This window comes from Trachemys scripta, chromosome 1 (assembly GCF_013100865.1).
Source record: "Trachemys scripta elegans isolate TJP31775 chromosome 1, CAS_Tse_1.0, whole genome shotgun sequence".
Lineage (NCBI taxonomy): Eukaryota > Metazoa > Chordata > Testudines > Emydidae > Trachemys > Trachemys scripta.
The window spans coordinates 24,760,819-24,783,629 of NC_048298.1; the positions used below are offsets into that span (position 1 = coordinate 24,760,819).

At 42.1% G+C, this 22,811-nt stretch overlaps 1 protein-coding gene across 1 annotated transcript in view; it reads right to left on the reverse strand.

Annotated features, from left to right (window-relative positions):
* The window catches only part of ORC5 (origin recognition complex subunit 5), a gene marked incomplete in the record, with an annotated part of 142,950 nt that overhangs the window by 84,785 nt on the left and 35,354 nt on the right, over positions 1-22,811 (reverse strand). Inside the window, 3 exon segments of the mRNA XM_034766173.1 lie at positions 13,522-13,569; positions 17,939-18,051; positions 20,079-20,131. Of these exon segments, the coding sequence (XP_034622064.1) occupies positions 13,522-13,569; positions 17,939-18,051; positions 20,079-20,131 (214 nt within the window).

Sequence of the window (22,811 nt, forward strand, 5' to 3'; positions counted from 1 at the left end):
ACAATGCTGGAATGTATTAATTTGATGTCTATATCATAATAGCACACAGGTAGCACTTTGAGCAATCTTCCCAATACTTCCCCCAGGGCTGGCCTTAGCATGAGGCGAACTGAGGCAGCCATCTCAGGTGCCAGACTGTGGGGGGGGGGGGGCGCCACTAGGACCCAGAGTGTAGAAAATTATGTCTGCTGCTGCTGAATATGTATTCTTTCTGCTCTAGATGCACAGAGATGGTGGCGTGCTGTGCTGGAGGAAGGAGGGCACAAGAGACATAATAGGCAGGCAGGAGAAAAGGTGAGAGGGAATAACAGAAAGCAGCAGGAACTGCAGGGAGAGAGAGAAGGAGGAGCCTCTTCTGTACCTCTCTAGCACCCCCAGGAGCCTGGACTGATTAACACCAGCTTCTCAGGGAGCTTCCTGTTTCCTGCTGCTTCCCTGAGCCCACTTGAGGAGAACAGGCAGTCAACTGAAGTAGCAGGAGCCAGTTAGGCCCTTAAGGCGCTGTTATCTTCCCTCACTCAGGCCCTGCTACCAGCCTGCTTATTTGTCCCCTTCAATTGAGTGTTGAGAGCCATTATAGCTGGCACAGAACAGCAGTCATGAGTGAAAGAAGAAAACGCCCCTCTGGGGCAGCATTCAGAAAAAGAAAAAGGAAAGGAAGCTTTTCTATCTAAGCAGGAAGGAGCTCTCCTGAGATACATAGACACAAATGTTCACGGTGAGCCTTCCGGCCCCAGTGAGGATGTGAGTGGTGAGGAGATGCCTGATCTTCCAGTTAGTCAGAGTGCAGGTGACCTGGCAGCTACTGCAGCATCCATATCTCCATCTCAAATGGATGTAACCATGCACATTCCTGAAGAAAAGTGTAAATCAGAGCAGAGTGTGTAGAGGCGCAAGAAACAGCTGCTGCTGAGTTTAGTTCCTTAAGTCTAGATGATCCAGGACTGTGGACCCACTTGAGCAGTAGCCTGAGGGACTTCCTTGTACTGCATGGGCCACAGCAAGTGAAAAACTTAATGTTCCCCAAAGACAATGAAAATAGAAGTTTCCATCCAACACATTACTGGCGTGAAATCCCCAATGGTGACAAAGTGGAGAGGCCATGGCTTATGTACTCAAAAACCCAGAATGCTGCATACTGTTTTTGTTGCAAACTCTTCCAGTCTAATGTTCCAGCCACATTGGGGTTCTACAAGAACAAAGGACTAGAAAAATCTGGCTAGGAATCTGGCATGCCATGAGAAGGCAGCAAATTACCAGAGAGCATTCCATAGTTGAAAAGAGCTTGAAATGAGACTAAGGTTAAAGGCCACCATAGATGATCAGCATCAAGAGAAGATTGCATCAGTCTCTTTACTGGCAAAATGTTCTGAAAAGGCTCATTCCCATTGTAAGAATGCTTGCTACCCAAAACCCAGCACTGTGTGGCACTTCAGATCAGCTGTATGTGTCAAACAATGGAAACTTCCTTAAAATTGTGGAGCTGATGGCTGAGTTTGATGCTGTACTCCAGGAGCACCTAAGAAGAGTCACCACCCAAGGAATGTACACACTCCACTACCTTGGAAAAACAATTCAAAAGGAGATCATACAATTCGTGGCAACAAAAGTCAAACAGAAGATTGTGGCAGATCTGAAGTCAGCAAGATATTACTCTGTTATTCTGGACTGCACACCTAACATCAGCCATACGGAACAAATGACTTTAATGGTGCGTTTTGTAACAACAACAGAACCTAGTGAAAATGTCCCTGCAATGGTGACTGTCAGAGAGCATTTTCTAGAATTTATTGATATTGATGATATCAGCTCCTGTAGTATGACAAATGTGCTTCTTAAAAAGCTGGAAGAGACAGGAATTGCGATAGCTGACATGAGAGGTCAGGGCTACGATAATGGTGCCGACATGAAAGGAAAGAACAGAGAAGTGCAGACAGGATCCGAGAGTTAAACCCTCAAGCTTTTTTTTGTCCCATGCAATTCTCATTCATTGAATTTAGTGGTCAGTGATGCAGCATCAGCTTTTAGTGAAGCTGCTGAATTTTTTAATGTAATTCAAAGCATCTATGTATTTTTCTCTGCATCAACTCATCAATGGCAAATTTTGAGGCAACATCTGGGAACATCCGCTCTGACACTGAAACCACTGAGTGCCATACGATGGGAAAGTCGAGTGGAGGTGATAAAGCCTATCAAACACCAAATTGGGACGATAGATGATGCCATAGTTGCCATTATGGAGGATAATGCTACGACAGGAACTTTTTGTGGGAGAACAGTGCCAGAGGGAAACGGAATCTCCAGAAACACATAACTTCACATTTCTGTGTGGCTTAGTGTTGTGGCATGACATACCGTTTGAAATAAATGTTGTAAGCAAGAGACTCCAAGATGTTGACCTTGATATATCTGGAACAATGGAGCAACTGGACAAAGCAAAGTCATACCTACAGTCTAACTGGTCAGATGAGGGATTTCAAAACGTTCTGAAGAGTGCACAGAAGTTGGCAGAGGAACTTCATACTGAAGCTATTTTCCCACCCATTCAAGAATACAAGAGTCACCAAAGAAGACGACATTTTGATTACGAGGCACGGGATAATCCCATAAAAGACCCCAAACAACAATTCAAAGTTGAATTCTTTAACCAGGTGCTAGATTGTGTAATACAGTCAGCTGAAGAACGTTTCATGCAGCTCAAGGAACACCGCAGTATATTTAGGATGTTGTACGATATTCCAAAACTCCTCACTATACCTGAAGAAGACCTACACCAGCAATACAGGGCACTAGAGACAGTGTTGACACATGATGACATGCGCGATATTAATGCGAGTGATTTAGGTGATGAACTGAAAGCACTTTCAAGATACATTTCAGCAGGATCAACTCCAAAGGCTGTTCTGGAATATATGTGCACAAATAAGATGACCACCCTCTTTCCAAATGCTTTTGTTGCTCTGCGCATACTTCTAACACTTCTTGTAACAGTTGCCAGTGGAGAATGCAACTTCTCCAAGCTGAAGTTAATAAAAACACATCTACGCTCCACAATGACACAGGAGAGGCTGGTTGGTCTTGCAACCATCTCAATAGAGCATGAGCTGGCCCAGACTGTGGACCTTCAGGAAGCAGTTCAAATCTTTGCAACCAAGAAGGCACGGAAAGCCCCATTTTGATTATTCAAACAGAAAAATGCCAGTGTTTACTATGCAGACAAGAAAGGTTAAATTTGCTGTTCAGGCGTTTGAAAGTTAAGTGTTACTTAAAATTTTTAAACAAGGCATTTTAAGTGGTTAGTTTTCCTTTATTGGGATAGGTAGCAGAGCAGTACCAGGAGAGGAGAAGAACAGGAAGAAGGCAGAATTGAGACCTTTCAAAGTTTTGGCCCAAGTGAGGGAGAATGGGGGCGTCATTTGAGCTTTCTGCCTCAGGTGCCAAAATGTTGTGGGCAGGCCCTGACTCCCCCCCAAAAGAGAACATTTTAAAGATGAGGAAAAATGGGGTAGATGGGATAAGTGATTTGGCCCCAGAGCGAATCCGTGTCAAAGCCAGAATTAGAACTCAGGAGTTCCTGGCTACATCTCTCAAACTACTGTCGTGACATCCTTTTAGTTTAGGATGTCATTAGAATAACTTGATGAAATCGTTTCTTTTTAATGTATTGCAGGTCACCTATCTCTCCTCTTCTAGGATTTGAATAGTCAGTAACATTACTTTAACGCCTTTCAATAAAGAAAATCATCATCTGTAGTCATAGGAGCTTTGTAATTGCTTGCCCTATGTTGCATCTAAAGCTTTCAAGTTCTCATGGGGAGTAGGATTAACTGTGGAATCTGGAAACAAAGCAGCTTTCCTGAGTACAATACTGAAATTAGCTATAAAGTTCTGCTCTGAGACTAACTCCAAGAGACCATAATTATACAGGATTTTCTAAAATTAGGAATATACAGATTCTTGGGTAATACCCTCTAGATTTCTGAATGAATGGAATAAGAATTAGGGTCAGGTCCAGTGGTGAGATTGGCAGCAACTATGTGCAGGCAGGTGGGAGAGAGGAGAAGTGAATGCTTGTTCCTACATTCTGGACAGGAATGACTGAGATACATGCCATACAAAAACAAAATTAGCAAAAGAAGCCTTTGTTTGTTAAGATGGTCTGTATCAGGAATACAGGCATATGGGGATGCACCAATGTCACAGTAGAATTTGGCTCAAAGAGCAACTTTCAATTTATTTTTTTAAGTGCTAAAAAACTAATAGTGATTGAGTAAATGTATATGGGGACAACTGCAGGGATGACGAAGAGTCCTAGCATCATCACCATCTCACTGAATTCTGAAGAGACTCATTCTAAGCACTCAAGGTCTGTAAGTTTGCCTTGCCAAGATAGACAGACAGAGAGACCAACCAATTTACCTCTCCCCAACCCAACAACCAACCACACACACTCACAACATGAAAAAAGGGATTTTTATAAACTCTCTTTGACACTAGTCTTGCAGGAGAGAATTGCATGTGTTACTCTAGCCCAATGCACATGTTCCACTGGCGCTGTCCAGAGAAGAGCATAAAGCAATCCTTTGTCAGTTCCCTCTGCTTTTCCTATTGGAACAATGGAGACACACACAATTCAGAGAAGTATGCAGATGAACTCCTAGTGTGATTGGGATGTGGAAGAAACAGCTAACATGTTAAGCCATAGGTGCAAAGATAACAAAATTTTCAGAAAAGATTATGGTAGCCCATGCGCATACACAAAAAGGGAACATGTATGTGTGTTCACATGTGAGCACACAGTAACCACAACTGTGTGAAAATGGCCATTTAGACATCTAGCTTTTTGCATACCCAATACAATTGTATTAATTCAGAGTATGTGTGAACCTAAATTTGCACACAATTACTAAACACTAATTACCCATTTACAGTATTGAGGAGTAGCTTTCATATATACAGTAAAAATGAGAAACTAGTGGATTTAAAATAAGATGTTAACCAGGTTTGTTTTGGGTATCTCTTTGGGTTTTGTTTTGTTTTTAAGAAAACTATGTTTATCAGATTCTTTGCCCACCTCCTAGAAGTTTCCTAGAGTCTAACCAAAGTCCTAGTAGTCCACAACTCCACCCACTCGCCTCTTCAACTTCTAATGACAAAGGATTCCATTCGGTAACCAACACCTCTCTGATCAACAGTTGTTCCACCCATTTCCTTTCTTTCTGTCAGCTTCTAGACAATTCTAGATTTTCTTGTTTCCTTCTAGGCACAGCAAAAACCTTGAAATTTCACAAGCCTGTCAAAATGTCCCTCCAAAACAAGAATGTCTGAACCCCCAGATCGCTCATAAAAACCATAGAGGATTTGTGACTACTACTTTGGGTGATTTAAGCCTTGAATAGTCTTAATCTCTGACACTTCCTTCATGCTGGATAAATCACATTAAGAAGTATTACCACTCTGCTCTCAAACCTCCAAGGAACCACACCATTTTGTTAAGAAAGCTAGAAACGGGAACAGATCTGTTTATTATTTCACACAGGAAATATCTGAGACTATTTTCGCTTTCCCATAGCAGATCAGTTTCCCAGGACCCTTTATGAGGAGTTAAAAGTAACTTCAAAAACACTGTAAATTTACTCAATCTCATGTTTAGAAAGCATTCTTGTTGCTCATATCACAAGGCATTTTAATATCAAATTACAGGAAGTAAATACTTAAGTTGCACCAGACAAGTATAGCTTTACATTTTGATTGGCTTCAGTGTGGATGTTTCAGACATTACATACTATTTTAATAAGTCATACTGAATTCAACGTGAAGAACTAACAAAAATATAAGTTTCTGATCAACATAAATAAAATAAAATGTCTAAAATAACCAACTTTACAAAAAAGAGAACACTTGTTCATAAGGCAAAATCAGCAACTAATTACAATAGTTAATGCTGTCAGTATTCCGATTAATAATTGCATAAACTATCAAAGTCTGTATTTCACTCTAATCCAGAGATCCCCAAACTTTTCAGGGTTGCTCCCCCACTTACCCTGCTGTGAATGGAGCTGCAGCCTGAGGCCGAGGGAGAGGAGCTGCAGCTGGGCTGTGGTGGGGGCCGGCAGCCAAGTGCGGCTCCACTCCTGGCCCCGACCCCAAACCAAGGGCCAAGGCTGGGCCAGCAGCCAGATGCAGAGCCACATCAAGGCTGGGGATGGGGACAGGGACAGGCTTGGGGACGGGAGCCAGGGCCATGGCTGGGGGTGGGGTTGGAGCAGAGCTGGGAGCGGAGCGGGGAGGGGCTGGGTTGGGTGGTGCTCCCTCCCACCTGAACATTCCTCTGCGCCCTACTGGGGGCACACCCCACAGTTTGGGGACATCTGCTCTAAGTGTTGACATTCAACTTCACTTTTTGTAAAAAGAACAGGAGTACTTGTGGCACCTTAGAGACTAACAAATTTATTTGAGCATAAGCTTTCGTGGGCTACAGCCCACTCCATCGGATGTATAGAATGGAACATATAGTAAGGAGATATATATATATATATACACACACAGATAGAGAACATGAAAAAGGTGGAAGTTGCCCTACCAACACTAAGAGTCTAATTAATTAAGAGAAAAAACTTTTGTAGTGATAATAAAGATAGCCCATTTCAGACAGTTTGACAAGAAGGTGTGAGGATACAAAGGTCTTATCGAAATTAGACTTGAAAATTTCTAAACTATGTGTATGGGAATTTTAATAGTTTCTGCTAAAGAATTCTATAAACTGCTTTTGAAATGTTACCTCTCTCAGCTGAACAATAATGTGAAAAATATATGGAAACAGACTATCAAAAGTATTAAAATCATATATATACAGTTTCTGACATACAGCTGTCTAGTCCCTCTTATCCTCCCAGCTAAAAAATTATGTTTGTTTTTCTGATTGCTTTTTCTGAGTGTCTTATATGTATAATCAGTATAATTTTTCAGTAAATATATGGTATGTCTGGATAGAGAGATAGAGATTAATTATTGCTGTTAGCTAATTAAAGTGAGTACAAAGATTTGCATAACCACTGTACAGATACTTCTCAACTGTACTGGGAATTCACAAGTCTCTCTACAGTGACTGACTCCCATACTTAGAAGTTTCAGACTATTTACTAGACACAGTACCTTGTGGAAAAGCCCCATAATTTAATAGGGATGGAATTGAAGATCCTTTCAAAAGAATTTCAAAAGCAGTTTATAGAATTCTTTAGCAGAAACTATTAAAATTCCCATACACACAGTTTAGAAGTTTTCAAGTCTCATTTCTATAAGACTTTTGTATAAGGAGCTAAGCAGAAAAACTCCAATAAATTATATATAAAATAGTTTAAAATGTATAGAAAACACTTTCCCTTTCAGAATTTTTCATTCTTTGGGTTTTTTTTAAAGCTCTTCTGATTCATTTTACTCTTTCCCAACTTTCTTCATTACAAATACTGTGTACTTTCTGCAAAGCTCCCTATACTTCAGCTAAGGCTTTTCTCCCAGTTGCCATTACTTGTGTTTACATGCTTCTTTTACCGTGGAAGATTCCCAGCCTCTCGGTTATTTGACTTAACTCTCTGATCACACCGCAAGTTTACACCGCTTCACAAAACCCAATCAAGGTACCCAAGCTTTGAGATTTCTTAAAGGGGAGTGACAGCCTGAAGTATTCAAAAAGAGAACAGAATCTCAACCAGGACCCATCAGTTTAGCTCTACCTCATTTCTGTATGGGGAAAAGGGAATGGGTTCTTAACCTCACCTGGCTGGGGATTTCATGCTCTCAGCATGCTACTATAGTTCTCTCTTTTCTGAGCCAGCCAACATGTTTGAACTCCCTCAGCTGAAAGAGGGGGCATTTTCAATTGGAAGATAGACTCCTGTTGTGTCAATCACACTGGAACTGGATGAGAGGTACAGAACCGAAAGTCAATAGAAAACTCAGGGTACGTCTACACTACCCGCTATTCTTGTAGCTGAAGTTGCGTATCTTAGATCGATCCCCCTCCCCCCCCACCAGTGTAGACCAGGCCTCAGTGTCAAAGACAACACCTGACATACTTGAACATACAAAGTATGCTTAGGGAGATGCTGCAGTTGGAGCTCTATCTCGCAGAACTCTCAGTAGGGCTTGCAGTGAACTGGGGCGGTATCATTCCATCAGTTATCTAGAAAAGGATATGTCTTATATAAGCAGAAGTGGGAGGTTTGCTTGTTGTAGAAAAAAAAATTATGGCCTAACAGACTGAATAATGAATTAGGAATCAAGATCTCCTAACTTTTTAGCCTGGTTCTGCCCCTGACTCCTAATGCCCTTAGATAAGCCACTTACGGCAAAATTCTTTGCTGGTGTAAACTAGCAAAACAACTACCGTTAGTGAACCTCCATGAGTTTACATCAGAGATTTGGCCTTCGATCTTTGTGTCTCACTGTCAAGGTTCCTTCCCCACTCTGAACTTTAGGGTATAGATGTGGGGACCTGCATGAGAAGCTCTAAGCTCAATTAACAGCTTAGATCTGGTCTGGCTGCCACCACTCCCAAGCACTAATTCCCTTCCCTGGGTAGCCTTGAGAAACTCTTCACCAATTCCCTGGTGAACACAGATCCAACCCCTTGGATCTTAAAACAAGGAGAAATCAATCAGGTATTAAGAAAAAGGCTTTTAATTAAAGAAAAGAAAGGTAAAAGAAAACCCTCTGGGAGAGATTAGCATACCTGCTACTCTCACAGACAACAGATTCCAAACACAGAGGATGCTCCCCTGGGCAAACCCTTAGTTACACACACAAAAAATACCCAAATATCCAATTTGACTATTCCTCTAATTGCACAAGACAGGTTACAAAGAAATAAACATAAACCTATTTATTTCCTTCACTAATACTCACTACTTAATAAGAGGCTGAATTCTGGAGCTTTCCCACTCCAGTCCAAAGTGAAACTCACAGACAAAGGGAACTTCCCTCCTTCCCTTTGAACAATCTTGTCCTCCCATTGGTTCCTCTGGTCAGGTGTCAGCTAGGCTAGGTGAACTTCTTAACCCTTTACAGGTAAAAGAGGCATTAACCCTTAACTATCTGTTTATGACACTCACTTTCCTCACCTGTAAAATGGAATACCTACCAGCCAATGTTTACACCTATATAAGTGACTAGGTCAAGGAACAGTAATAGTGAAATGTAATGTGAGAAACAGGATACCGCAATTGCTCCGGAGAGACACTTAAAGTATTGCATAGATCAGATTAAATACAGATTAAACCCTAGGATGCACTTCTCAGTTTCTTATATGGAACCATCTCAGTACCCAGGAACTGGAGTTTAGTGTCAAGGGAACACATTCAACTCCAAGCTATTTTCCATTCAGTAAAGGTGTTTTCTCAATTCGAATAAATGGAATTATGCAGAATACTTTTAGGGGCTCCAATCAGGGATTCTAATTAGAATCAATCTTACTTTGAAGCTGAATATTACAAGGAAGTAACTTGAATACCAGGAATTAGATCATTCAAGTCTTAGGAGCAACTTCCTATACCAGCAAAGCAAGGCTTGCAGTCTGACTCAAGGTGGCTAGCCCAAAAAAACACTTTAAAAAAATTGTTTTAGGTACACATGGCAATGTTCAATGTAAATAGTTATTCAAAAGGTTCATTTTAAATTTGAGAGAAAGAATTCTTACTTTAAAAAAAAAATGTTTTGTGATCATGACAAGTGCTAAATTAACCACACAAACTTCTAAGAGTCCTCTATTTATCTGAAAGTCATTTATCATGTTGTGGGCCGCAACGAAAGCTTCTTCAATCCACACTACTCATGTGCCTCAACCCTGCTGCAAGGTAACAAACACTTACGCTATGTCTACACTACGTGCTAGGGGTGTGATTCCCAGCTTGCATGGACAATCACTGAGCTAACAAGAACATTAACGATGGTGAAATCGCAATAGCATAGGCAGCAACAGCACATCTTAGCCATGCTGTGACCCAGGGACCTCTTGGTGTCAACTGGCAGAGGGGTGAATAAGGTTTAGAAGGTTCCACTGCATCTGACATCTCCAAAAGAGTGCCAAAGGGTGGCATGTGAGGTCTCAACACATTGGTCATTTTAGTCATTGTGAAATATATGAATGAGCAAAAATTCCATTCAGGCAGGGGATTGGAGACTCATCTCTTTTTGTTTGGTCAAGTGTGAATTGTCTCTCTCACAAGGTAAACCTATCAGCATGCGGAGCCAGATGCTAATTAAAAGATTGCAAGGTCAACAAGAGGGAGACCACAGGGAAGAACAATCAGCAGGGGATGCCCTGATTATGAATAATGATCAAAAAGCTATTTTGATATATCTGGGATTGCAAAGAGGACAGTGTGACTCATCTCATGAATGGAAGATCACAGCCAAGCCTGGCCGTAATAGGTCAGAAGGATTTTGGATGAATTTTTATTCTATGTCTTGTTAGTTAAATATAGGCTCTAGAAAGTGTGTTATGATTTTATATGTAACCATTTGTTTCCATTAATTCTACTTGCTTCTTCTTGAGTCTGTATTCCTTTGTTAATGTCTTGTTTTTCTTACAAACATATATAAGTACCGTGTCTTGAGCAGAGCGGTGATCCTGAGATATAACTGGTAAACTGGTCTGCACTATTCCTTTGGGAGCAGTGGATCTGTGAATTCAAAGAGTGTCCAGTGGAACAGGTGCAGATGCTCCAGGAGGACACTTGTTGTGCTCAGGGGTTGCAATATACCTTATCGTTAACCTGTAAAGAGAGAGCAGGGCTTGCAGAGGCCTGGAAGGCAGTGCTTGTATTGCCAGAGGCTGAGGGTGTTGGGGAACTGACCTCCAGTAGGCACAGATAAGGCTTCCTCGTGATAAGGGAAGGTGCCTCACAACTCTGGGTGTCACATACCAAGTACGTCCTGACCAGTTTCAGGCTTGTTTGTACTCAATGAGAGGTAGTGCAAGTATGTGTATGAGAGCTGGGAACCACACCTCTAGCTTGTGGTACAGATGCAGTCATAGAGAAGTTTAAATCTGCATGCTAATACTGCTAATAAGTGTGTGCCAGTTAGTGACAACTGAACAGACGGAGGCTAAAAAACCCAGGAAGTAAGCAGAGGTTTAAATAACTGAAAACAGAAACAGGAAGGGGCTTTATTTAAAAAAATTGGAAATAGGAAAAGAATTTGTAAAAAATAAAACAGAAAAAGGTAATTGACTCAGAATCAGCAATTTGTGCACTAACTAGTTTATGTCTCTGCATGATCTTATCACTGTTGCATTGATCTCCTTCCTCTTCTTATTCCATGTTAACTCACTTTTTGCATCTGGTTTTACATTAGATTGTAAATTTGGGGGGGGCACAGACCACATCTTACTATGTGTTTGCACAGCACTTGTGGGTGCTTAAATAAATAAAAATAAAATAATATAATAAATAAAAACAATCTTTTTTTAATGTAAGTACATCTGTCTACTCGGGATTGGACAGAGACATCAATCAATCTCCAATAAACTACCAGGCTAATGGTGCTAACCCTTGGTCACAGTCAGTCAGTCTGAATCCAATTCAAAATAGAGACCATGAGCTGGAGGGCTCTATGTCCCAACATCAAATCTCTGGTTATCCAGTTGCTTTGTGTTCCTGTCTTTCCCCATCTTGCCACCTTAAGTGAGATATTATTGCCTATAGGAAAGGGAGCAAGGCACCTCTTGCAGCTGGAGGGAAAGGAGGAAGATTTGGGCTGTGATGCAGTATTTATTCATTCCTGTTCCCCTTTCCCTCCCACAAGACCTGTGATCACAACTTGAGATGTGGATGTTTTTCAGGGTAGAGAACAGTCCTGAAAATAATTAGAATCTTTGAAAATTCTCTGGAGTTCACATGCCAGAGGCAAGACACACAAGAGTTCTATAACTAAAGGATACTTGCTTTCTAAGAGTTAAGGATTTACAACACAGATGTTAATATAAATAAGTTTCTTAACATTTCACATCATTCTAGACACCAGTGAAATTATGTGGCTTAAGAATTTCTTTTTTTAAATATACCAATTTACACATATGCTACTCAATCAAAGGATCAAAGTCTCTTCTGGCATACACTGGTGCAACTCCACTGAAATCCATACAGTTATAACTTATTTGGGTAAAGGGTTTGGCCACTATTCTTTAAATCCTTTGTCCTGATGAAATTATTACAAATTTCCTTAAGGAACATACATTTTCCTTATACACAACAGACAAGCAGTCAAACTTTAACCCTGGGTGACTAAAGTTAGGCTCCTAAATCCACATTTAGGCACCTAAAAGTGGTCTGATTTTCAAAGCTACTGTACATCTAACTGACCTTAGTGGGGTTTATGGGTACTATGACTAAGGCTAAGATTTTGTCCTGGTTATTTTTACTAAATGTCATGGGCAGGTCACGGGCAATAAACAAAAATTCACGGAAGCCGTGACCTGTCTGTGACTTTTGCTGCTGCAGCTCCATGGTTTCTACCACCACAGTAGTGGCTGAGAGCTGTGGGGTTCCCGCTCTGCCCATGGCAGCTGGGGCTTTGGGAAATATGGTCACCCTGGAGAGAAAACAGGACACCCCAGCCACTCACCCGAGGCGTGCCCCTCCCTCCATGTGAGGCTGTCACCTGTCGCTGGAACCCTGGGGAGGCCCCTTCAGGAGTCTGTCACCTGTGGCTGGAACTTTGCAGGGGCCCCCTGTCGCTTGTTGCTTCTGTTGCCGGAACCCTGCCAGGGCCCCACTGTGGGCTGTCAGCTCCAGAGTCCTGCAGCCCCTGGGGCTGAAGCAGAGAATGTCATGGAGGTCTCTAGAAGTCACAGATTCCATGACTTCCATGACCTCCATGACATAAACATAACCTTAACTATGACCTTCTAAATACGAAGTCCCATATTTGCCAACACATTAGTGCCTATTCAGTTAACTTTATGCCTAAATATGGATTTGGGAGCAAAACTTGAGGCACTAGATTTGAAGATTTTGGCCTATTGTTCCTCTCACATTGTATGTGCACAGAATTTTGCCTATAAAGTTTAAACTTAGTTTCAGACATAAAAGAGGATGAAGCAAAAGGTCTCTGCTTTTCTAACATAATGAGCCACATCAGTATTTTTTTTTTTTATAAGCAAAACCACTGCACCACTTCACATCTGAAGAAAATGCGGTATTGGTTTAAAAAAGTAGAAACATGAGAAACGTACAAATTGATGTTGTTATCTAATAAGACCAGAAGTGATCTGCACTACATGACTGTAATTAAATGTAGTGCGTGGCATCTTAAAATAAAAATATGTCCATTAATAACGACAACAATGCCTTGTATGAAAAGTAAATATCAAATAAACCAATGCACTAGAGATTATTGCATGCAATGCTCTTGTATGCTTTTTAAATCATACATTCAGGTGGGGAAGGAAAAATATATAGCCACTACTACATGAGAAAGCAGCATTTAGTTGTGAATAAGGATTGAAAGCTAAATAAATACCTTTTCATGTTTTTTCAGAAAGTTTGTCTTCTTGATTTTCCCATGATGCTGTAAACACAGAAGCAAAATATGTGTAAATATAACATAGCAAGAAGTTACAATAATGTTATACAACTTGAATAGGGTGAAAAAAAAAATCAACTAACACACAACTATTCATTACACATTTATAGTAGTGTACTACTACCATGGTTCTGCCTACTTATCACATGCCAATTAGTTATCTTTGTCCTTAACAGCAATACTGCTTATTCAGTACCTAACTCTTAATATCCTAACATACTCTAGGCATTACTTCTTGGCGCTCTCATATCTGAACTGTGTGAACACTGGGTGAAAACTTTCACCCTGCAGTGTTGCTGTTTGTAAAGTGGTTTGTTGAGGGAAATGTATAAATTTAAAAATCAGAAAATTAAATACTTAGCCATCAGAAAATAATTAACATGACACTAGTCAGAAGAGGCAGAGAGCCATTTCTATGAGTCTTCTTCCACCACACCCCCTCCTCAAAAATCAGCTTTAGAAAACGCCGAAGTGTGTTTCATTGTTAGTTCCTTTGTCTTTCTAGAAATGGGAAAGCGGCTGCCACTTATTTTTAAATGCAACCAGTTTTCCTTGTATAGACTTCAAAAATGATGTAGGTGCACTCAGTTTTCTTTGTTTTATATCTAAGATGACAACAGGATACCCACAAAATAAAGCAATAAAGTGTCAAAAAGAAGCCAAGATACAGGATGTGAAGGTCATGTCAGGGGTAGACAGGTAACAATGTATTTGGAATAAAGAAAGTAACTGATGCCCTGTGAGCAGATAAGATTCATCTAGAACAGGGGTCTCAAACACACGGCCCGCGGGGCTATTTCCTGCGGTCTGCGCGCCACCCAGCCTACATCCAGGCCAGGGGTGGGCAAACTACAGCCGCAGGATTGCCCCTCTCGAGCCCTGCGCCACCCCCTGAAGCGGCGGGCATCACGTCCCGGGGGCGGGGGGGGGGGGGGGGGGAGCAGAGGGCTCCGTGTGTTGCCCTGGTTTCCAGGCACGCCCCGTCCCACACACACACAGCTCCCATTGGCCAGGAACTGGGAACCGCGACCAATGGGAGCTTCGGGGGAGATACCTGGAGGAACGGCAAGCAGCGCACCAAGCCCTGCGTGGTTCCTCCCCCGCCCCCGGGGGGGCAGGGATGTGGTTCCAGCTGCTGAGCAGAGTGGTATGGGGCCGGGGCCAGGGCAGGCAGGCACCCCCAACCCCCTGCCACACCCCACACTCCCTCCTGCACCCCACACTCCAACTCCCTGCCCTGAGCCCCCACCACACCCCTTCTGCGCCCTCTGGGGGCAGGGAGGGGGCGGTGTTGGGGTGGGGACTTCGGGGAAGGGGTTGGAATGGGGGCAGGGAAGGGGTGGGAAGAGGTGGGGCAGGGGCAGGGCCTCATGGAAGGGGTGGAGTGGGGGCAGGGCCGGGGGCAGCGAGGGGGGGGGGGGATGGCAGTGATGCGGCCCTTGGACCAATGAACTAGTCCTCATGTGGCCGTCCTGGTCATTTGAGTTTGAGACCTCTGATCTAGAAGGATTGTGTTGTGGGAGAAAGGATTGGATCAAGGAAGGGCAAAGCACAGGGGCTGAGGAAGAAATAAGGAATTGTTGGAGGGGTAAGGGAAAGATAATTGGAGTTTTTAAATTACCTGGATTGTGGGTGATGGGTTACATGAATTATACTGCTGCAGTTTAACAGTTACATTAAAATCTTATTTGTAATGTATTTTTAAAATATGTCAAGGCTGCTCACAGTACATAGATAGGCATCCTTTTTAGCATTAGTATAAAGTATAAAATACACATGTACACACTTCTTAAAATAAATTCTAAGCAGATTTTCAATATGGTATGCAATAGAACAAGACTTTTTTCTTTCAGTCCTACTTTGCACAAAACGGTGACTTCCCGTCAACTGTTGTCCTTTTTCAAAAGGGCACTTAAAATGTTTTGCAATTTTTCACTTAGAATCTCTTATATTACATTGTACTGGAATTTCTTTCAACTCATGACATCACTGTAGATTATTTTGTTGTTGTAATTGTTTGTCAACATTCTGCTCCTTTTAATTTGCAACATTACCTCAATTTGTCTACAGTGGTAACTATTTTAATAATAGTAGTATCACCTTTAGGTTAATGGTTCAACAAGATTCCTTTGGTTCACACCTATTTCACTGATTATGAGACTTTGGTTAATGACGCCAATATAAAGTTTTTTGCCCAAATCCCACCAGATCTCATTAGAACTCCAACAACAACAAGTTCTCCTTCTACAGCTCCCAGGAGACAGACACAAGATTAGAAAGCTTCTCCCAAAGTGCTATTTGTTCTGGCTTTTGAGACATTGGTAATTTGTGAACTTGGCCTTAACACCTGATTAAGTGCTCTCAGGCAATGCTTGTGGTAGAAATGGTGATTATTCATACTGTAGCGGGGTGGTTACTCCGCTCCTGCCTGGAAGGGCTTAAAACAGCCCTGGCAGAGGGCTGCAGCTCTAAAAGCTGGGCCAATTGGGGAAGCAGCCACAACTGGGCCATGCCCCAATCAGGCCACAGCTGGCCTGTATAAAAAGGCTGGGAGCCAGGAGCTCAGCAGTTTCTCTCTGCATTCAGAGAGAGAAGGGCCTGGCTGCAGGGAGCTAAGACAGAGTACCTGGGTGGAGCAGGGCTGGGGAAAGGCTGAGGAGCTCCAGCCTGGATAGCCCCAGGCTGCAGCCTAGTAGGAGGCCAAGGGGTACTGGGGGTTGCAGAGGGCAGCCCATGGGTAGGCTAAGGCAGCAGGTCCAAACCCAACCTTGCCAGTGATGAGTGGCCTATACTGCAGCCTGCCCCAGGGAGCGGGGGCTAGTTGGTGACTGGCAGTGGCCTTATTCTGAGGTGAGGTAGGGATAGTGGGTGGGGGTTCCCTGGGGAGGGGAGACCCTAGTACTGAGGGGTGTACTGCCACCCCAGATAAAAGGGCACCAGGGTCCAGGAGGGACATGGGCGCCAGAAGACAGGCGGATCACCGGCCAGCAGGGGCGCTCCAGGACGCTGGAAGAGCTAATTCCCAGAAAAGACCAGCAGGAGGCGCTGCAGGGGTGAGTCCGCCCCTCTACACATACTTTATCAATGCTTAACAAGATATTTAACTTGCCTAATTAAAAAGCCATGAAATTTATTACATGGCCTCACACTTCGAAGGTCTTTGAGGCGCATGTCCCAACTATGCATTTCACTGCACTGAAGAGGAACAGTAGTATGCCCATGCACAGGGACTGAAGGACTGGAGCCTGATTTCAGACATGCTACAATGAAGGGGATAAATAAAGCTATATCTTTTCACCACTCAATTTCCTTGCTTTTTTATGTATATATAAATAAAATAAATTCTTTTGTTGACTCATTTCCCACAGTTAAATTTAGATCCTGAGGAGAGAGAGAAGTCAGCATGAAATCAGAAGTTAAAACAATGGAGTAATTATTCAGCAAATAAGTTCTTCCAGTGATATTTCTCTTGCCAAATGTTAGAAATGAAATATTTGGCTATATACACATATCTAAGTTATCATTACAAATAATTCTCTCCTCTTCTGAAGTACATACAAAACGATACAGACCAATGTGAAACATCTACAGTTTTCATTATAGGGACATATAACCACCATAAAAATGAACACCATGTCCAAGTTAATTACTTAATTAGTATATTATCATTAAGGACTCCAGTACATGTCCATATTTTAAGCTACAGTATATTTATAGGTTTGGAGACTGAGAAAAAAAATAGAGATTTCTTAAAGAATTAGCAAGCTTCTATCCCTAAGTGTTCTCAGTCTCTCCCATTTCTTATCCTTGCCTACAACACCTACACATTTTACAATATAAAAACCCTCACTGCTACCAATATAAATGGTAAGCATAACTGCTCACTTTGCTTTTTGTTGCAACCTTTTCCTCTCCTCCGCTGCCTGTATTTTATCAAATTAAGGCCTCTATTCTCCAGAGGGATGCAAACCCTTTAGACCCACATGGAATTCTGCTCTCTTCCATGGGATTCAAACTGTGAATAACAGTACACACCAGCTCTTTGATTTGCAGGATCACAAATACTTCAGGGAAGGGAACTATGTCGCCTTACAAATGCCATGCAACACAATAGTGCTAGATAAATATTATGCATATTTTAATGATCAAAACAGTTCATTTTTCATATTAAACATCAGTAATGAGGTGACAATTGTCAACATACCACAATATGTGATCCAAAGTCACAGTTTTGTTCAAATCAAACAAATAATATACAAAAGAGAGCTGAAAGCGAATGACCTAAAGGAGTTCTGACCTGAGTGAAGAAGTATGCACGACTCCAGCATATAGCAGTAAGAAAAAATATAGTTACCTTAAGGAAGAACCTCTTATCTGTCCTGGCAGGATTGTAGGAGGCAAGGTAAGCAGCTATTAGAAGGAATTTGGAGTAATAAGGAAGTTCTACGTGAGCATGTGCAGAAAGTCCTATAAAACAAACACAGTTTATGAGTCACTGAGGGAGCATTCTAACCGCAAGAGGTTTAAAATTAGACTAGTAAGTTTTGTTCTGGTTCTCAAGGGCAAACACATTGCAGCATTCCTCTTCTCTGCCTACTCCATTCCTGCAAGTAAGCTACAATCCGGATATCCCGAGAGTAAAGCAGGCAGTGCTGTGGGACAATGTGGCATGTATGGGTCACCCCTGAAACAAAACAAAACCAGCACTCAGTTTGCTAGTGGACTGCCCTAGAGCTCCCAGGCATTATGGTAATACAAAGATTAAATATATACAGCAACAGATGACAATTTCCTGCAATATCCAGGGGAAACTTTATTGAATGTATGTATCATTGTAGGACAGGGTTTGTACGTAATTCCATGGAGGACAGGGACAACAGCCCTCTAGGGACAGTGGGTGATGATTAGGCAAATTTACTCAGGTTGTAACACTTCCAGAGAGTTACCACCACCTGGAGAAAGACTCACATATACTGGTTCAAACTGGATTCTCCAGGAACCAGCAGGCACAGAAAGGATTTTTGGATAAACAGCCTGAGTTTAAACTGACTTAGAGCCATCTTTCTGATTCAGCAAGTGGACAGGATCTCTGGTCCATGGTTGTGGGGATCCTTAGGGAAGGACTGGAAGGACTTTGGCCTACTGAGGTCCCATAAGAGTAAGTGTTCTTGTTCTGTGCAAAAGAAATAATGACCTGTAACAAGAGGAAAACCCCTGGGTCGGGTTTAAAGGACTGTTCACCAGCCAGAGCCCTTGTTGGAGTCAGGGGATGATCTCTGGTAAGCTTATTAGCATGCGTGTAGTTTTTTTTTTTTTTTTTAATTGTTTTTAATGTTTTCTCTGTAATGCTTTCACCTTAAGAATAAATGTGCTTACTTAGAAAGAGCTGTGTGGTAGTTTAACAGTGGGCAATTACATTCTTTACTGTCTCTGAACAGAACAGCAAAGCAAAGCAGATCGGCTTAGGCAGCCTGAATTTGTTGGGGAGGTGACAGTATAGGCAAGGAGCTGTGCAGTCTGGAAGTACCCTGGTCATGAGGAAGACAGTCACAGGTCTACACCCAAGACAGGTGATGGCTTAAGAGCCGGAAGTGTAGAGGGGGTGCCCTTGCTGGATCATGGTGAGGGAATACAGGTCCAGTTACCCTGAACTGTGACAAATACCACTACTAAGAAGAAGATAGTGGTTCCCAGATCATTGATGAAATCTGAACTGGGATCTTCATTTGCTGAACTGGTTTTAAAAAAACAACCCTCACATTTTTAAACATTTTCAGGCCAATCTGGTTTAAGACAGTTTGATAATTTTGCCATATCCACACTAGCTAACCAAACTGTCCGCTTACCAATTGAGATTTGACCTAAAGGCTGCTATAAACTGTTCAAGGGACCAGCTCCACAATGAGCCAGACTCCAACTAGGGAGTCGGATTGCATCTTTGAACACACATCAACGCCCAGGCTGTGGCTGGTTTCTCCGCTGCAGCTCAGCTTCTGGACATTTTGGTTTTTTAATTTTATTTATGATTGAAGGGTAAAGGTTTCCAAATCACTCAGCCCGATTCATTTGGTCTAGTCTACTATACATGCATTTTGCAATTTTACATAACCAAGGGTATTTCATGATGTATCTTTCCTCCTTCCTTTCACCCTTCCATTTCTACACTTTTCTCTTTCTCCACTTTCCTCCAGTCACTGTAATTTTTTTTATTTAAAATGTGTATGACCAGCAGCTCAAGCTACCTTATCTTCTCTGTTGGCTGGAGAGGTCAGTTTCTTAGAGGGTCTATTTTGTGACTGCTCAGTTTTGTCTTTTCATCTAGACTGTTCCCTGCCCTATGTAGTTTGTCTTCTGTGCTTTGTACAACACTAAGCATATACCTGTCAATGCTCAAATAAACAAAAGTTGCAGGTTTAATCTTCATACTTCTAACAAATAAGGTTTGATCACATAGGAGTAGTGGTTTATTTAGAATTATTGCATCTATTGGATACCTTTCAAGTGCCCAGGTTCTCCATCATCCTGCTGTATTCTCTCCCACTGTGAGCTAAAAAAGAAAGACAGGTGTTTAAAGAAAGAATACCTGTCATATCCAAATGAAAAGAGAAGTTACTTACCTTGTAGAGTAACTGGCGTTCAAGATGTTTTGTCCCTATGGGTCCTCCACATCAGGATCCATGGACTCATGAACCAAAATTTTGTGAGCGGGTCCAGACCTGTGCCCTATGCATCCTTGTGCTCTGGTACAAGATGTATAGGGTGGGAGAGGGTTACCATCACTTTGGTTCCTTCTCAAACAAGTCTATACAGAATGGGAAAGGAGGAGTCTATACAGGAAGGATTGGCTCCACCTAAACCAAAATGGAACCAGATTGCTGACATGTAAAGTTAAGAAGGTTATAGAAGAGTTTTTAAAGTAAGGGCTGAGGGAAAGCCAACAGGTGCAAAGGAACACATAGTTCGGATGGAAACATCTCTTAGGGAAATATCTATTAATGGCAATTCTCTATATCCTAGTAAACAAGATAGGAATGAAGTTGATAGTGTACAGGTAGGAACTGAAGAGAAACAGTCAAATGAAAAAAAAAAAAAGAGTCCCATTCAATTACATCACATAATGGCAGACAGCTAAAAAGTGAAAAATTTTATAAGTGTTTGTATATAAATGCTAGAAGTCTAAATACTAAGATGGGTAAACTTGAATGCCTGGTATTAAATGGACACCCACACCTTGAATACTGCGTGCAGTACTGATCGCCCATCTCAAAAAAAGATACATTAGAATTGGAAAAGGTACAAAGAAGGGCAACAAAAATGATTAGGGGGATGGAACAACTTCCACATGAGTAGAGAGTAAAAAGACTAGGACTTTACAGCTTGGAAAAGAGACAACTAAGAGGGGATATGAAAGAGGTCTATAAAATCATGAATGGTGTGGAGAAAGTGAATAAAGAAGTGCATTTAATGCTTCACATAACTCAAGAACTAGGGGGGGGTCACACAATGAAATTAACAGGCAGCAGGTTTGTTTTAAACAAAAGGAAATACTACTTCACATGCCACACAGTCAATCTGTGGATCTCGTTGCCAGGGGATGTTGTGAGGGCCAAAAGTATAACTGGGTTCAAAAAAGAATTAGATAAGTCCCTGGAAGATAGATCCACTAGTGGCTATTAGCCAAGATGGTCACAAATGCAACCCTATGCTCTGGGTTTCCTAAGCCTCTAACCGCCGGAGGCTGGGACAAAAATGGATGGATCACTTGATAATTGCCCTGTTCTGTTCATTCCCTCTGAAGCATCTGGCATTGTCCACTGTCAGAAAACAGGATACTGGGCTAGATGGACCATTTGTCTGATCCAATATGGCCTTTCTTGTGCTCTTAACGACTCTGAAGCTGAGGGGAAGGAGGGTGGGTAGTAGAGCACCCATACGGACAAAACATCTCGAAGAATTCCAGTTACTGTACAAGGTAAGTAACCTCTCCTCCTCCAAGTTATTGCTCCTATGGGTGCTCCATGTCAGCAGATTCCCAAGGAGTACCCCAACTGAGGGGGAAGGGTGCTGAGGAGGTGGATTCAGTATGAGCCAAAGAAGAGCTTCTCCAAAGGCCACTTCTAGAGCTGATGTACAGACAAGAGCACAGTGTTGAGAAAATGTACTGAAGACCAGGTGACAGCTTTGCAAATGTCCAAGATGAGTACGTTCTTCAGTAAGACCAGATAGGAAGACTGAGCCCTGGTGGAACAGGCAATCTTCCTAGGTGGAGGACGCACCTTTGAGGCTTTGTTACAGGTGAGGATGCATCCTGAAATCTGTTTTCAATCTTTGCCCTTTCATTCTTTCTGCTATGGAAATAAAAAAAATAGTCTAGAAAAAGCCCAGGGGCTTAATCCTGCCAAGGTACATTTTTGTGTATCCAGCATATGGATACTCCCTTGTTCTCTCAAAGATCAAGGTTTGGAGTAATACACTGGTAGATGAATGCCCTGATTAATGTGGAATTCTGATGAAGCTTTAGGCAGAAGACAGTAATGGGGACATAACATCCCCTTACTGCCATAGAACAGTGTAAGGTGGGTCAGTCTTAAGTGCTCTGAGTTCCCCTACCTTTCTGATTGAGGTGATGGCTGTGAGGAATGAGGTCTTAAAAGGACAAATGACGAAGGGTACAATTCCCTGTAGGTTCAAATGGGGGCATTTCTCAGAGCGTTCAGGACTAAGCTGAAGTCCGTGTTCAGCAGGTTCTTCATAAATAGGTCAAAGTTAAACAGAGCCTTAATGAATCCTGCAATGGTTGGGTGAGAAAAGCCTGAAAACCTCTTGAGGGAGGAGTGAAAAGCTGTAATGGCAGCCAGGTGAACCTGAACTGAGCTCAGTGATAAGCCTGGGGTTTTAAATTTAGGGGGAGGGATAGCTCAGTGATTTGAGCAATGGCCTGATAAATCCAGAGTTGAGAGTTCCATCCTTGAGGGGGGCCACTTAGGGATCTGGGGCAAAATCAGTACTTGGTCCTGCTTGTGAAGGCAGGGGACTGGACTCGACCTTTCGGGGTCCCTTCCAATTCTAGGAGATAGGATATCTCCATATAGTATTATTATTTTATTATATTATAGGTAATTGAGAACATGCATGAGGAGAGACTCAAGAGGAGGTACAGATTGATGGGTACACCAGGCTTGAAAACATCTTCATATCTGCACATAGGGTTTCCACTATTGAGCCGT